Genomic DNA, 15,930 nt, shown 5'->3' with positions numbered 1-15,930 from the left:
AGAAGCCACTCACTAAGTCTGGCATACATGTTCAATCACATTATATTGAACACACACTGACGTCTCCCTCTTGTCTCTGACCCCCATTTTGCTACCCAGCAAGAGCCCAGGCCACAGAGCAGCGCTATAACAAGTTGAAGGAGAAGCACACTGAGCTAGTGTCTAGCCATGCGGAACTGCTCAGGAAGGTACACTCTTATGAGGAACCTCACTCACCTCTGTTTTCATTGTGGTTTTCTCCACATATGCTCATATCAAATGTATTTATATAGCCCTTCGTACATCAGCTGATATCTCAAAGTGCTGTACAGAAACCCAGCCTAAAACCCCAAACAGCAAGCAATGCAGGTGTAGAAGCACGGTGGCTAGGAACAACTCCCTAGAAAGGCCAAAACCTAGGAAGAAACCTAGAGAGGAACCAGGCTATGTGGGGTGGCCAGTCCTCTTCTGGCTGTGCCGGGTGGAGATTATAACATAACATGGCCAACATGTTCAAATGTTCATAAATGACCAGCATGGTCAAATAATAATAATCACAGGCAGAACAGTTGAAAATGGAGCAGCAGCACGGCCAGGTGGACTGGGGACAGCAAGGAGTCATCATGTCAGGTAGTCCTGAGGCATGGTCATAGGGCTCAGGTCCTCCGAAAGAGAGAATTAGAGAGAGCATACTTAAATTCACACAGGACACCGAATAGGACAGGAGAAGTACTCCAGATATAACAAACTGACCCTAGCCCCCCGACACATAAACGACTGCAGCATAAATACTGGAGGCTGAGACAGGAGGGGTCAGGAGACACTGTGGCCCCATCCGATGACACCCCCGGACAGGGCCAAACAGGAAGGATATAACCCCACCCACTTTGCCAAAGCACAGCCCCCACACCACTAGAGGGATACCTTCAACCACCAACTTACCATCCTGAAACAAGGCCGAGTATAGCCCACAAAGATCTCCGCCACGGCACAACCCAAGGGGGGGCGCCAACTCATATAGACTCAGACTCAACTGAGTGTTATTTTTCTGTATAGTGTGAAGAGAATGTTTAACAACGTATATGTGACATTGTGTTGGCAGAGTGCAGACACAGTGAAGATGCTGTCAGCCACCCAGCAGACTCAGGAGGAGGTGGAGAGGACTAAGCAGCAGTTGGCTTTTGAGGTGGATCGTATCAAACAGGATGCTGACATGAAGGTTAATGTTATTGAGTATTAGAAATAGTGATCCAGTACTGTTAATGTTATATTTCAGTACTGTATTAACCTTTTGTCTAAATAACTGAATAATGTTATTGTCTTATCATTGCAGCTTGAGGAGCAGAAGTTTGAGATGGAGAAGCTTAAAAGAGAGTTTGAGGAGAAGAAGGCAGAAGTGGAATGTGTCAAAGGCACTCTGCAGAGCAACGAGAAGGTGTGTGGTGATGATGCAGTAAATACTGAATAAAGTGGGTTCCCTCCACTCTGTAATGACACAGGGGACTCATGTGATTCACCATCATGCAAAACTAGATGCAAAAGAATCGCCTCACTTTCCAGACTTGCAAATCAGAATTGTCTGAAGGCTATAGGAACCTGCACTGTGTGAGGAAGTGATCACATGAAAGTCTCACAAACATCATAAAAGGCTTTTCCTCACAAAAGTTAATGTACCCATTATTCTGTTATCTGCCTTCTCCCTCTTCCTGTCTCTTCTCTACCCTCTCTCCCTCCTCCCTCTCTCCCAGGTGGGGGAACAGCAGACCAGATCCATGTCTGCCCTGCAGGCGGAGAAGGAGCGTCTGATGCACTCTGTGAGTGAGAAGGAGGCAGCACTGTCAGCCCTGCGCCATGCTGCACAGCTGCAGCAGTCGTCCCTGCAGCAGGAGAGGGAGAGGAGCACCAGGGAGCTGGGAGAGCTGCAGGGCAGGCTGCAGGAGAAGGTCAGTCAGCTGCTTTGTCTTGTCTATCATTTGTTGATTGCAAAAAAGAAAATGGACACAAGCTATACTGCTGGTCAAATCCACTATTACTCAGACTGTGCATTGCAAAGTGACAGATTTTCTTTAATCATTGAACAATTTGGCTGTCTGCACAATATTAGATAAACCATTAGTATGTCTGTGCCATCTATTTTTCCCTCTGACCATATGTCTGACTGTCTCATTGCATCTGTGTAGTCTAGCCGTGAGGAGCAGCTGCAGCAGAAGCTGCTGGAGGAGCAGTTCTCTCTGCTGCAGGGAACGGTCTCTGAGGCTGAGAGCATCATCCAGGATGCTGTGGCCAAACTGGACGACCCCCTGCACATCCGCTGCACCAGCTCCCCAGGTTAAAATGAGTGAACGTACACATACACACAGAAATGCTGTTCATATCACTTAGAATATAAAGTGAAAGATGACTCATTCATGCATGTGTGTAAATTTATAAAAATAATGCTTTTCAAGCTTATCTTTCTCTCCACCACCACAGATTACCTTGTCAGTCGGGCAGATGCCACTTTAGGCTCCATTGACAAAGTGAAAAGGGGTCACTCAGACTACCTGACGAACATGGGAGGTGAGTTGATCATTACTTTGTGCTCAGTGTTTTTGATATAATTAGTCGTCTTTGAGCAAACCCAGTGATAATGGTCATGAGTGCTTGTTAGTGACAGAGCTTAGCTGTGTTACTGGCAGTGATGCATCCTTTCCTCTGTTTACCAGATGTTGGTGGGCTTCTGAGGGCCCTGACCCAGTTCTCTCACCTGGCTGCTGACACCATCATCAACGGCAGTGCCACAGCGCACATGGCTCCCACCGACCACGCCGACCGTAAGGACGTTCTCTTCAAATAGAACGGATTCCTGTTAGAAATGGATTTTGAATTTTTACTGAAATGATATTGAATCCATTTGGTATGTGATTACGGTGTCAGTGTGTATCTTGCACTTTTGCACCCTGCAGGTCTGACTGAGAATTGCAGGGGCTGTGCCACTCAAAGTCTGCAGTTTCTGAAGGACCTCAAGTCCAAGGCCTCTCTCCAGAGGGCAGATCCGGCCTCCATTCGCATTGTGGTCCAAAAGATCCTGAGGCTGGGGGAGGTAATGGACTACTGGGCAGAGTCTTCTCAATTTTTATCCCTGTCCTTTTACTGTTTTTCTTAATCTCCTCTTCCAATGTTTAGGAGCTGCGACCTAAAGGCGTGGATGTGCGACAGGATGAGCTGGGAGATCTGGTGGACAAGGAGATGGCAGCAACATCAGCAGCCATTGAGGAGGCAGTGCGCAGAATCGATGTGAGGATCACAACCATGTAGAACATCCCACTGTAGAGGGGAATGACATCACAAGCTCAACACTATCTACACAATATATCTGTATTCATACCCAGGTTTTATCCACAATTCTCAATTGCTGTTTTTCTATATCTAAAGGAAATGATGAATCAGGCACGAAAGGACACCTCTGGCGTCAAACTTGAGGTCAATGAAAGGTCAGTAGTATGTTTGACTTACACTCTGTATTTTAGTTGAAATACTTAATGCATTTTTCCCCTTTAACTCACCATGATATTACTCCTTGTTTCATAGAATCCTCTACAGCTGCACAGACCTGATGAAGGTAAGATGGCTGCTATTCTACTTACTGTTTTGATTGACTTACTCAAAAGGCCTGATCGAAATCCTAATAAAGCTGCGTTCCCTCCTTTCTTCTCTCCTTCAGGCCATCCATCTACTGGTCCTGACATCAACCGACCTACAGAAGGAGATTGTTGAGGGAGGGAGGGTGAGTCTTGACATTTAGAATTTAACGTTGAAAACTTTGTGAAAATGGTGGTAGGCCTGATCACCGACAACAGCGAGGAGGTCAGAGTGGTGCCAGGACAACAACCTCTCCCGCAACATGATCAAGACAAAGGAGATGATCGTGGACGACAGGAGGAGGGCCAAGTACGCCCCCATTCACATTGATGGGGCTGTAGTGGAGCAGGTCGAAAGCTTCAATTCCTTGGTGTCCTCATCACCAACAAACTATCATGGTCCAAACACACCAAGACAGTTGTGAAGAGGGCACGACAACACCTTTTCCCCCTCAGGAGACTGAAAAGATTTGACATGGGTCCTCAGATCCTCAAAAGGTTCTACAGCTGCACCATCGAGAGAATCCTGACTGGTTGCATCACAGCCTGGTATGGCAACTGCTCGGCATCCGACCGCAAGGGCTTACAGAGGGTAGTGCGTATGGCCCGGTACATCACTGGGGCCAAGCTTCCTGCCTAAAAATTGTCCGACTCAAGCCGACCTATTCTCATAGACTATTCTCACTGCTGCCGCACGGCAAGTGGTACCGGTGTGCCAAGTCTATGTCCAAAAGGCTCCTTAACCGCTTCTACACCCAAGCCATAATAATACTGCTGAACAGTAAATGAAATGGCTTCCGGGACTATTTGCAATGAACCCCCCCCCCCCTTTTTTTTTTTTTTTTACTCTGCTGCTACTCTTTTTATTCATTTATTTAACTAGGAAATTCTCGCGGTTTATTGTTTATGCATAGTCACTTTACTCTACCAAGATGTTCAGTACCAGTCAAAAGTTTGGACACCTACTCATTCAAGGGTTTCTTTTATTTTTACTATTTTTACATCTTAGGATAATTTGTAGAATACATTGTAGAATAATAGTGAAGACATCAAAACTATGATATAACACATGGAATCATGCAGTAACCCAAAAAGTGTTAAAACAAATCCAAATGTATGTTGAATTCTTCAAAGTATCCAACCTTTGCCTTTTTAACTAGGCAAGTCAGTTAAGAACAAATTCTTATTTACAATGACGGCCAACCAAAAGGTGAAAGGCCTCCTGCGGGGAATTCAAGTAAAAATAAATTACATGGAAAATATAGGACAAAACACACAGACAACATAGCATGGCAGCAACACAAAAATATGATAGCAGCACAAAACATGGTACGAACGTTATTGGGCAGTGACAACAGCACAAAGGGAAAGAAGGTAGAGAGAACAATGCATCACACAATGCAGCCACAACTGTCAGTAAGAGTGTTCATGATTGTCTTTTGAATGAAGAGATGTCCAGTTGGAGGGTTTGTTGCAGCTCGTTCTAGCTGCAGCAAACTGAAATGACGAGCCACTCAAGGATGTGTGTGCTTTGGTGACCTTTAACAGAATGTGACTGGCAGAACGGGTGTTTTGAATGTGCAGAATGAAGGCTGCAGTAGATATCTCAGATAGGGGAGAGTGAGGCCTAAGACAGTTTCATAAATGAGCATAAACCAGTGGGTCTTGCAACGGGTTTACAGAGGAGTATAGAGTGCAGTGATGTGTCCTATAAGGAGCATTGGTGGTAAATCTGCTGGCCGAATGGTAGAGGACATCTTGCCGCTCAAGAGCACCCTTACCTGCCGATCTATAAATTACGTCTCCGTAATCTAGCATGGGTAGGATGGTTGACTACCTCAAGCTCTAAACCCTCAGAGGTAGTAATCACACCTGTGGGGAGAGGGGCGTGGAGTTCCCACATGCTGAGCACTTGTTGGCTGCTTTTCGTTCACTCTGTGGTCCAACTCATCCCAAACCATCTCAATTGGGTTGAGGTTGGGTGATTGTGGAGGCCAGGTCATCTGATGCATCACTCCATCACTCTCCTTCTTGGTCAAATATCCCTTACACAGCCTGGAGGTGTGTTGGGTCATTGTCCTGTTGAAAAACAAATGATAGTCCCACTAAGTGTAAACCCAGATGGGATGGTGTATCGCTGCAGAATGCTGTGGTAGCCATGTTGGTTAAGTGTGCCTTGAATTCTAAATAAATCACTGACAGTGTCATCAGCAAAGCACCCCCACACCATGACATCACCACTTCCATGCTTCACGCTGGGAACTACACGTGGAGATCATCCGTCCACCTACTCTGTTTCTCACAAAGACACGGCAGTTAGAACCAAAAATCTCAAATTTGGAATCATCAGACCAAAGGACAGATTTCTACTGGTTTAATGTCCAATGCTCGTGTTTCTTAGGCCAAGCAAGTCTCTTCTTCGTATTGGTGTCCTTTTAGTAATGGTTTCTTTGCAGCAATTCGACCATGAAGGCCTGATTTCATGCAGTCTCCTCTGAACAGTTGATGTTGAGATGACTATTACTTGAACTGTTAAGCATTTATTTGGATGCAATCTGAGGTGCAGTTAATTGCAGATTTCTAAGGCTGGTAACTCTAATGAACTTATATTTTACTGCAGAGGTAACTCTGTGTCTTCCTTTCCTGTGGCAGTCCTCATGAGAGCCAATTTCATCATAGCGCTTAATGGTTTTTGCAGCTGCGCTTGAATAAAGTTTAAAAGTTCTGACCTTCACTTCTTAACCCTTGTGTTGTCTTAAGGGTAAAAATTGAGCTGCCACTATGTTTAACAGCAGAGAACCCCCTGAATTATATTCTTTTTACTTTAAATTTTACTGACATTAGAATATGTGGAACATCGCCTTTGTTCATATTTCCAACATTAGAAAATGTGGAACATCGCATTTCCATGAAAACTGTACACCACCAGGGTACAAAGATTGTCTTAGGGTCATTTTTTGACCCAGCAGTTATACAATAATTGACATACACACACACACACACACACACTCTGAGAAATTGAGATGTGTTCTACTGATTTGAAATCAGCCAGCAGCTCAAATCAAATTTATTTATATAGCCCTTCATACATCAGCTGATATCTCAAAGTGCTGTACAGAAACCCAGCCTAAAACTCCAAACAGCAAGCAATGCAGGTGTAGAAGCACGGTGGCTAGGAACAACTCCCTAGAAAGGCCAAACCCTAGGAAGAAACATAGCCTGGTTCCTCTCTATGTGGGGTGGCCAGTCCTCTTCTGGCTGTGCCGGGTGGAGATTATAACATAACATGGCCAACATGTTCAAATGTTCATAAATGACCAGCATGGTCAAATAATAATAATCACAGGCAGAACAGTTGAAAATGGAGCAGCAGCACGGCCAGGTGGACTGGGGACAGCAAGGAGTCATCATGTCAGGTAGTCCAGAGGCATGGTCATAGGGCTCAGGTCCTCCGAAAGAGAGAATTAGAGAGAGAAAGAGAGAATTAGAGAGAGCATACTTAAATTCACACAGGACACCGAATAGGACAGGAGAAGTACTCCAGATATAACAAACTGACCCTAGCCCCCCGACACATAAACGACTGCAGCATAAATACTGGAGGCTGAGACAGGAGGGGTCAGGAGACACTGTGGCCCCATCCGATGACACCCCCGGACAGGGCCAAACAGGAAGGATATAACCCCACCCACTTTGCCAAAGCACAGCCCCCACACCACTAGAGGGATACCTTCAACCACCAACTTACCATCCTGAAACAAGGCCGAGTATAGCCCACAAAGATCTCCGCCACGGCACAACCCAAGGGGGGTCGCCAACCCAGACAGGAAGATCACATCACTGACTCAACCCACTCAAGTGACGCACCTCTACTAGGGACTGTATGAAAGAGCCCTAGTAAGCCAGTGACTCAGCCCCTGTAATAGGGTTAGAGGCAGAGAATCCCAGTGGAAAGAGGGGAACCGGCCAGGCAGAGACAGCAAGGGCGGTTCGCTGCTCCAGAGCCTTTCCGTTCACCTTCACACTCCTGGGCCAGACTACACTCAATCATATGACCCACTGAAGAGATGAGTCTTCGGTAAAGACTTAAAGGTTGAGACCGAGTTTGCGTCTCTCACATGGGTAGGCAGACCATTCCATAAAAATGGAGCTCTATAGGAGAAAGCCCTGCCTCCAGCTGTTTGCTTAGAAATTCTAGGGACAATTAGGAGGCCTGCGTCTTGTGACTGTAGCTTACATGTAGGTATGTATGGCAGGACCAAATCAGAGAGAGGTATTAGCAAGCCCATGTAATGCTTTGTAGGTTAGCAGTAAAACCATGAAATCAGCCCTTGCCTTGACAGGAAGCCAGTGTAGGGAGGCAAGCACTGGAGTAATATGATGAAATTGTTTGGTTCTTGTCAGGATTCTAGCAGCCGTATTTAGCACTAACTGAAGTTTATTTAGTGCTTTAACCGGGTAGCTGGGAAGTAGAGCATTGCAGTAGTCTAACCTAAAAGTGACAAAAACATGGATTAATTTTTCTGCATCATTTTTGTACAAAGTTTCTGATTTTTGCAATGTTACGTAGATGGAAAAAAGCTGTCCTTGAAACAGTATTGATATGTTCTTCAAAAGAGAGATCAGGGTCCAGAGTAACACCGAGGTCCTTCACAGTTTTATTTGAGACGACTGTACAACCATTTAAGATTAATTGTCAGATTCAACAGAAGATCTCTTTGTTTCTTGGGACCTAGAACAAGCATCTCTGTTTTGTCCGAGTTTAAAAGTAGAAAGTTTGAAGCATGCTTCTAGCGAGGGCAATTTTGGGGCTTCACCATGTTTCATTGAAATGTACAGCTCTGTGTCATCCGCATAGCAGTGAAAGTTAACATTATGTTTTCGAATGACATCCCCAAGAGGTAAAATATATAGTGAAAACAATAGTGGTCCTAAAACGGAACCTTAAGGAACACCGAAATTTACAGTTGATTTGTCAGAGGACAAACCATTCAGAGACAAACTGATATCTTTCCAACAGATAAGATCTATACCAGGCCAGAACTTGTCCGTGTAGACCAATTTGGGTTTCCAATCTCTCCAAAAGAATGTGGTGATCGATGGTATCAAAAGCAGCACTAAGGTCAAGGAGCACGAGGACAGATGCAGAGCCTCGGTCTGATGCCATTAAAATGGCATTTACCACCTTCACAATTGCAGTCTCAGTGCTATGATGGGGTCTAAAACCAGACTGAAGCATTTCGTATACATTGTTTGTCTTCAGGAAGGCAGTGAGTTGCTGCGCAACAGCCTTTTCTAAAGATTGAGCCAATTTAGTTTTTAAAAATTATTTTCTGGGTCAAGGTTTGGCTTTTTCAAGAGGCTTTATTACTGCCACTTTTAGTGAGTTTGGGACACATCCGGTAGATAGATAAATCAAATCAAATTTTATTTGTCACATACGCATGGCACAATTATGTTTAGAATGGGGATATTGTTTATTCATTTATCCATAATAAATCCATAATAAATTCAACAATAGTTTCCTAGGAACGCGAAGTGGCCATCTCTGTCGGCGAGAGCCGTTTGTTATGTTCAACATAGGAGGGCCAAGCACAGGAAGCAGCTCTTTCAGTAGTTTAGTTATGTTATGACTACAAGGTCTGATAGGAATTCAGGGAACTCAGTGAGGAACGCTGTATATGGCCCAGGAGGCCTGTAAACAGTAGCTATAAAAAAGTGATTGAGTAGGCTGCATAGATTTCATGACTAAAAGCTCAAAAGACGAAAACGTCATTTAGAAAGAAAAAAAAATTGTACATTGAAATTTGTTATCGTAAATGTTAGCAACACCTCCGCCTTTGCGGGATGCATGGGGGATATGGTCACTAGTGTAGCCAGGAGGTGAGGCCTCATTTAACACAGTAAATTCATCAGGCTTAAGCCATGTTTCAGTCAGGCCAATCACATCAAGATTATGATCAGTGATTAGTTCATTGACTATAATTGCCTTTGAAGTAAGGGATCTAACATTAAGTAGCCCTATTTTGAGATGTATCATGATCTCTTTCAATAATGACAGGAATGGAGGAGGTCTTTATCCTAGTGAGATTGCTAAGGAGAACAACGCCATGTTTAGTTTTGCCCAACCTAGGTCGAGGCACAGACACGGTCTCAATGGGGATAGCTGAGCTGACTAGACTGACTGTGCTAGTGGCAGACTCCACTATGCTGGCAGGCTGGCTAACAGCTCGTGGCAGCTCCTGAAGAAGATCACCATGGTTGGCACAGTTAGAAAGAACAAGCCTGAGTTTCCCCCTGCACTGCTTGCAACATGGGGGAGAGAGGCCCTCTCATCAAAGTTTGCCTTCACCCCCACCACCACTCTATTTCCTTGACTCCCAAAGAGGAACAAGAATGTGGTCCTCCTACAACCACAAATGAGGTGTGGACGACAAGGTGATTGGAACTTAGAGCTGCAGGAGAATTACTTCCCACTGGCCATCTTCTGTAACATCATTGATATGTCCTCATACAATGCCTTTGTGATATGGAACACGATCAACCCTACCTGGATGCCTGATAAGCAGAACAAGAGGAGGGTGTTCCTGGAGCAGTTGGGAAAGGCACTTGTAACCCCCCCACACATTCAAAGAAGGGAGCGCCTCCCTCGCACAGAAGCCTCTGCAGCGCTTGTGAAAGCTGTTCAGGGGGCTGAATCTCATCCAGATCCAGCTGGGGCAGGCAAGAGGAGGATATTGCAAATCTGCCCCCCAAAGGACTGTAAAACAAATACTATGTGCTGCACATGTGAGAATTAAATCTGCAAAGTCCATGCACAGACACTTGCAAACTGTCCTACATGTGCTAATTAGAGTTGCTTGATTTTTGTTCTTTATGTTTTTGTATCTATCTTATTTTATTTATTGTTTTATACACCTTGTGGGTGTGGGCAATTGTTAAAAAATGGGAGAAGACTAGTATTTTGTAGTTGAATTCCTCATTGTACAGTATATAAGAATATATCACTATGTTACCAAAAAAGTTCAAGACATATTTTTTCCTTTCAATAAAATGCATTCAAAACTATTTTCTGCACGTTTCTGCTACTTTCTTAGGCTATATAGTGCTATCTCTCGGGTCCTGTGTGGCTCAGTCGGTAGAGCATGGTGCTTGCAACGCCAAGCGTCGTGGGTTCGCTTCCCGCTAGGGCCACCCATATGTAAAAGTAGTGGCCCCAGCCGACTTGTAAGTCGCTTTGGACAAAAGCGTCTGCTAAATGGGATATATTATTATATTATTATTATATAAAAAAAATGTGTTTACACCTATGCAGTACCTTTAGCAATAATAATAATAATAATCCTCTACATTAGCTAAGAAAACAATTATGACAGGTGTGTGGTAATAAAAACAAGTGGTGTCCACTGATTTAAATGCAGTCTTACTGCATTGTGAAGAGGGAAGCCCCAGATATTCACAAAGTTTGATGAATGGCAGGTTGTTTCTTCATGCAAAATAGAGTTGGAGTTTAAAATTCAATTAAGCTGCTTAATTTTAAGGGTTTTGTGAAGGCAAGTCATTTTTGACCCTTAGGACAAGGGGGTGTACAGAATGTTAAGACTACACAAGGGTTAAAGAAATTATGGACTGTTTCTCTTTGCTAAATTGAGTCGTTCTTGCCATAATATGGACTTTGTCTTTTACCACCAATAAGGGTTATCTTCTATATACCCCCCTACCTTGTCACAACACAACTGATTGGCTCAAATGTATTAATAAGAAGGAAATAAATTCCACAAATGAACTTTTAACAAGGCACACCTGTTAATTGAAATGCATTTCAGGTGACAACCTCAACTGGTTGAGTGTGCAAAGCTGTCTTCAAGACAAAGGGTGGCTACTTTGAAGAATCTCAAACATAAAATAACACTTTTTTTTTGGTTACTACATGATTCCATGTGTTATTTCATAGTTTTAATGTCTTCACTATTATTTTACAATTTAGAAAATTGTAAAATAAAGAAACCCTTGAATGAGTAGGTGTCCAAACTTTTGACTGGTACTGTATATATTACCTGGACTAACCTGTAGCCCCGCACATTGTCTCTGTACCGGTAACCCCTGTATATGTTTTTATGTTCATTTATTTTTTGTTTAGTAAATATTTTCTTTAACTCTCTTTAAAAAAAAAAATTTTTTAAATATATATTTTTAATTGCATTGTTGGTTAAGTGTTTAAGTAAGCATTTTTAGCTGTTGTATTCGGTGCATTACTACTTTATTTTACATTTTTTTTTAAAGTTATGTCCTGATCACAGCTAGACTTGATCTTCTCTTTCTAGGGTGCAGCCACTATTAAGGAATTCTACGCCAGGAACTCCCGTTGGACTGAGGGACTCATCTCTGCCTCCAAAGCTGTGGGATGGGGAGCCACACAGATGGTGTAAGTGCATTATAGGGGGTCGCCTTAACTTTTTATCCGAGTGTGGTTATTTGTGTGTGTGTGTGACTTAGAGATCCCTCATGTTATAGGATGGGATGATGGTGTGATGTTTGTTTGGTTTATCCCACAGTGAGTCTGCTGATAAAGTGGTGCTGCACACTGGTAAATATGAGGAGCTCATCGTCTGCTCACACGAGATCGCTGCTAGTACAGCACAGCTGGTTGCTTCCTCCAAGGTGAGAAACAAACACAACCTTTTTAACTCTGTGTTCCCTTTCCCCTTGCCAATATCTCTTTTATTCTATTTTCCTCATATATTCAAAGTGTGTCCCTATCACTGTTTTCTTCATTTTCCCTCTCTCCTTCTGCATTTAGGTAAAGGCAGACCGCAACAGTACGAAACTGACAGCTCTCCAGCAGGCTTCTCGCCGTGTAAATGAGATGGCGGCCAACGTGGTGGCCTCCACCAAGACAGGCCAGGAGAACCTAGAGGACAAGGGTTAGTGTGGTTGGTTGTGTGTCTTAACAAACAGATGTGAATCCTCTCAGGCCTTATGAGTCATATGGCTGTGTTTGATGCGTTTCCCTTTTTTCTGCAGATACCATGGACTTCTCTGGAATGTCCCTCATCAAGTTAAAAATGGAGGAAATGGAGTCGCAGGTGAGTCACCAGGCCTGTGTGTGTCTTTTTGAGCCTGTCTGCATGCCATGTGTGTGTTCTGTGTGAAAATAACCTTTCTCAACTGTATGTTTGTCTCAGGTGAAGGTGTTGGAGCTAGAGAATCAGCTGGGTAATGAGCGTCTGCGTCTGGGAGAGCTCAGGAAGAAGCACTATGATATCGCAGGTGTTCCAGCAGCAGGCCTCTCAGAGGGCAATGGCCTGGCCCCCTCATCTGCCTCTGAGCCCTCCTCACCCAAACCCTCCAAGCCTAGCATCATGAGGAAACCTGCCTTGGCTCAGAAACCCAATTTACCACCTAAAAATATGGTAAGAGCCAAAATGGCTGGATTTGTGTTCATGTTTAGGGTAGCACTTGCTACAGAAACTGCCACATAATGACACATTTAAAAAAATCTCAACTAACTCTTATGCTTCACCAAATATAAAATACTCTTGTGCTATTTCAAATATGTGTGTTGTCTGTCTTATCATTGCAGTTCAGGTAGATTGATGCAGGCTAAAGAAGGACATCTCCATGCTGGATGGTCGGGTTGATCTGAGACAAACTGCCATCATATGAAGTGAACACAGGGTCCTTTTAAGCTGCCTCCAGCCAGGCGATCCTCTTTCCCAACCCCAACTGTACCTCTGTCCCTCTTTTCTTTTGCCAAACTGGAACTTGTGCTCCTCTCTTCTTCAGCCTGATTTGATCCCTCAGTGCGTTCTGCCTCTGAAGGAGACATGCTCTATTCTTCTTTTATAGATTAAACATCATATGCCACCAAGGTGGGATTCTTTGTTTTCGTGGACATAATGGTATTAAAAACTGAAAGGGAAAATATAAGGAATTCGTGCAAAACTTTTTTATTGCAGCAATGCCATTTTGTCTGAACTTTTTACTTATAGCCTACTGTATATTAAAAATACTAATTTTATTAGTATGGACAGGATCACTGCAACATCACAAAATGACAGCAATATATTGAACTAGCCCATATCTGGGACAGCCTCATGTTGCTGTAATTTTCTATGTTGGTTGGTGTGTACGAAAGGAAGGAGACATTGGCACACAGATTATGCGGATAAGAACATATTTCCACACATTAAGTCCTGTTCAATGTCTCTGTATTAGTTCCAGGTTGTCATTCCTTCTATAGCTTGATTTATTTCTAAGTGGGACTGTGGTCCTGTGCTCAACTCTTTTCATATCACCAAATGATCATCAGTAAGACCAGGGGGTGAGAATTTTCAGGCAACCCTGTTTAGGTTAGTGTTTGATTCTAGATTTTACCAATTTAACCCCTGGTACAGGAACAGCTCCCATCATTAAAGCATGCACTAGTTTAGCTATACACATGGTCATAAGGAAGTATAATTATGCTTTTTTTTAATATATCTATATACAATTGGAAATTCACTCAATGGGGATTAGCAATCTGCACATCACAAATTATTCTTTGCATCTCTTCTACGTGCTCCCTAGCCACTGACTGTCTCTCACACTGGTTATATTAAACTGGCTATGCAGTCAAAGGATGTTGGTGAAGATGCTGGTACACAAACGGAATCTCTGTACTTGACAAATAATTATCACCTTGAATTTTTAGAGGATGTCTACTTTCCAAAGCTGAAAATGGACAGGGGGCTATACAGTATGTGGAACTCTTCTGCTTCTGGGAGCTTTTCTTATGATTACTTCTGTGCTTTCATTTGTAATGAACACATTTATACATTCAAATCTATTAATATATTTTAGTAAAGATTACTGTGGTTCCTCCATGTAATAAGTATGTCAAATGAGCAATAAATGTTTATGGTCATCTGTTTGTTCTTCTGTATTTTGGAAGGTAAAATGGTAGTTGTCAGCAGGTTTTTAAAACAACGAAATATTTGGATTATGGCTGTTATTGACCCTGGAATTGTTTACTGGGACTAGGCATATATATAGGAGGGGGGGGGCATCATGTAGTCTAAAGAACTGACACAGCCTTTGAGGATGTTTGAAAATGGTAAACAGAAAAAATATATACTGAACAAAAATATAAATGCAACACGTAAGATCTTGGTCCCATGTTTCATTAGCTGAAATAAAAGATCCCAGAAATGTTCCATAAGCACAAAGCTTATCTCTCATTGTATGCATACATTTGTTTACATCCCTGTTAAGTGAGCATTTCTCCTTTGCCAATTGAATCTATTCACCTGACAAGTGTGGTATATCAAGAAGCTGATTAAATAGCATGATCATTACACAGGTGCACCATGTGCTGGGGACAAGAAAAGGCAACTCTAAAATTTGCAGTTTTGTTATACAACCCAATGCCACAAACATCTCTAGTTTTGAGAGTTTGAAATGGACATGCTGACTGCAGAAATGTTCAGAACTGTTGCCAGAGAATTGTATTTCTCTACCATCAGCTGCCTCCAATGTCATTTTGGAGAATTTGCCAGTATGTTTGACCAGTTACACCACCGCAGACCACGCCAGCCCAGGACCTCCACATCCAGATTCTTCACCTGCAGGATTGTCTGAGACCAGCCATCCGGACAGCTGATAAAACTGGGTTTGCCGTCTCAGGGAAGCTCATCTGCGTGCTTGTCGTCCTCACCAGGGTCTTGATCTGACTGCAGTTCAAAGTCGTTACCGACTTCTGTGGGCAAATGCTCACCTTCGATGGCCACTGGCACGCTGGAGAAGTGTGCTCTTCAAGGATTAATCCCGGTTTCAACTGTACCGGGCAGATGGAAGACAGTGTAGCGTGTCGTAAGGTCGAGCAGTTTATTGATGTGAACCGAGTGCCCCATGGTTGTGGTGGGGTTATGGTATGGGCAGATATAAGCTATGGACAACGAACACAATTGCATTTGAATGCACAGAGATACTGTGATGAGATCCTGAGGCACATTGTTGTGCCATTCATCCACCGCCACACCTTCATATTTCAGCATGATAATGCACGGCCCTGTACACAATTCCTGGAATCTGAAAATGTATCAGTTCTTCCATTGCCTGCATACTCACCATACATTTCACCCGTTGAGCATGTTTGGGATGCTCTGGATCGACATATGACAACTTGTTCCAGTTCCTGCTAATATCCAGCAACTTCGCACAGCCATTGAAGAGGAGTGTGACAACATTCCACAGGCCCCAATCAACAGTCTGATCAACTCTATGCTGAAGAGATGTGTTGTCCTGCATGAGGCAAAAGGTGGTTACACCAGATACTGACTGGTTTTCTGAT

At 43.4% G+C, this 15,930-nt stretch overlaps 1 protein-coding gene across 2 annotated transcripts in view; it reads left to right on the top strand.

Annotated features, from left to right (window-relative positions):
* The window catches only part of hip1rb (huntingtin interacting protein 1 related b), a 37,579-nt gene extending 23,074 nt beyond the window's left edge, over positions 1–14,505 (top strand). For both annotated transcript variants that reach the window (XM_064937250.1, XM_064937249.1), the window contains exons 15-32: positions 100–188; positions 1,082–1,198; positions 1,313–1,414; positions 1,728–1,922; positions 2,160–2,307; positions 2,452–2,538; positions 2,685–2,792; positions 2,925–3,061; positions 3,145–3,255; positions 3,394–3,452; positions 3,550–3,580; positions 3,683–3,745; positions 11,924–12,024; positions 12,155–12,260; positions 12,400–12,523; positions 12,624–12,685; positions 12,785–13,012; positions 13,183–14,505. In XM_064937250.1, the coding sequence (XP_064793322.1) occupies positions 100–188; positions 1,082–1,198; positions 1,313–1,414; positions 1,728–1,922; positions 2,160–2,307; positions 2,452–2,538; positions 2,685–2,792; positions 2,925–3,061; positions 3,145–3,255; positions 3,394–3,452; positions 3,550–3,580; positions 3,683–3,745; positions 11,924–12,024; positions 12,155–12,260; positions 12,400–12,523; positions 12,624–12,685; positions 12,785–13,012; positions 13,183–13,191 (1,877 nt within the window). In that variant the 3' untranslated portion in view covers positions 13,192–14,505. The remainder of the gene's footprint in view (positions 1–99; positions 189–1,081; positions 1,199–1,312; positions 1,415–1,727; positions 1,923–2,159; positions 2,308–2,451; positions 2,539–2,684; positions 2,793–2,924; positions 3,062–3,144; positions 3,256–3,393; positions 3,453–3,549; positions 3,581–3,682; positions 3,746–11,923; positions 12,025–12,154; positions 12,261–12,399; positions 12,524–12,623; positions 12,686–12,784; positions 13,013–13,182) is intronic.
* Positions 14,506–15,930: the final 1,425 nt, after the last annotated feature.

Source organism: Oncorhynchus masou, chromosome 25 (genome assembly GCF_036934945.1).
Source record: "Oncorhynchus masou masou isolate Uvic2021 chromosome 25, UVic_Omas_1.1, whole genome shotgun sequence".
Taxonomy (NCBI): Eukaryota; Metazoa; Chordata; class Actinopteri; order Salmoniformes; family Salmonidae; genus Oncorhynchus; species Oncorhynchus masou.
Note: the sequence above shows the minus strand (reverse complement) of the source record. Positions and strands in the feature narration are given on the sequence as shown.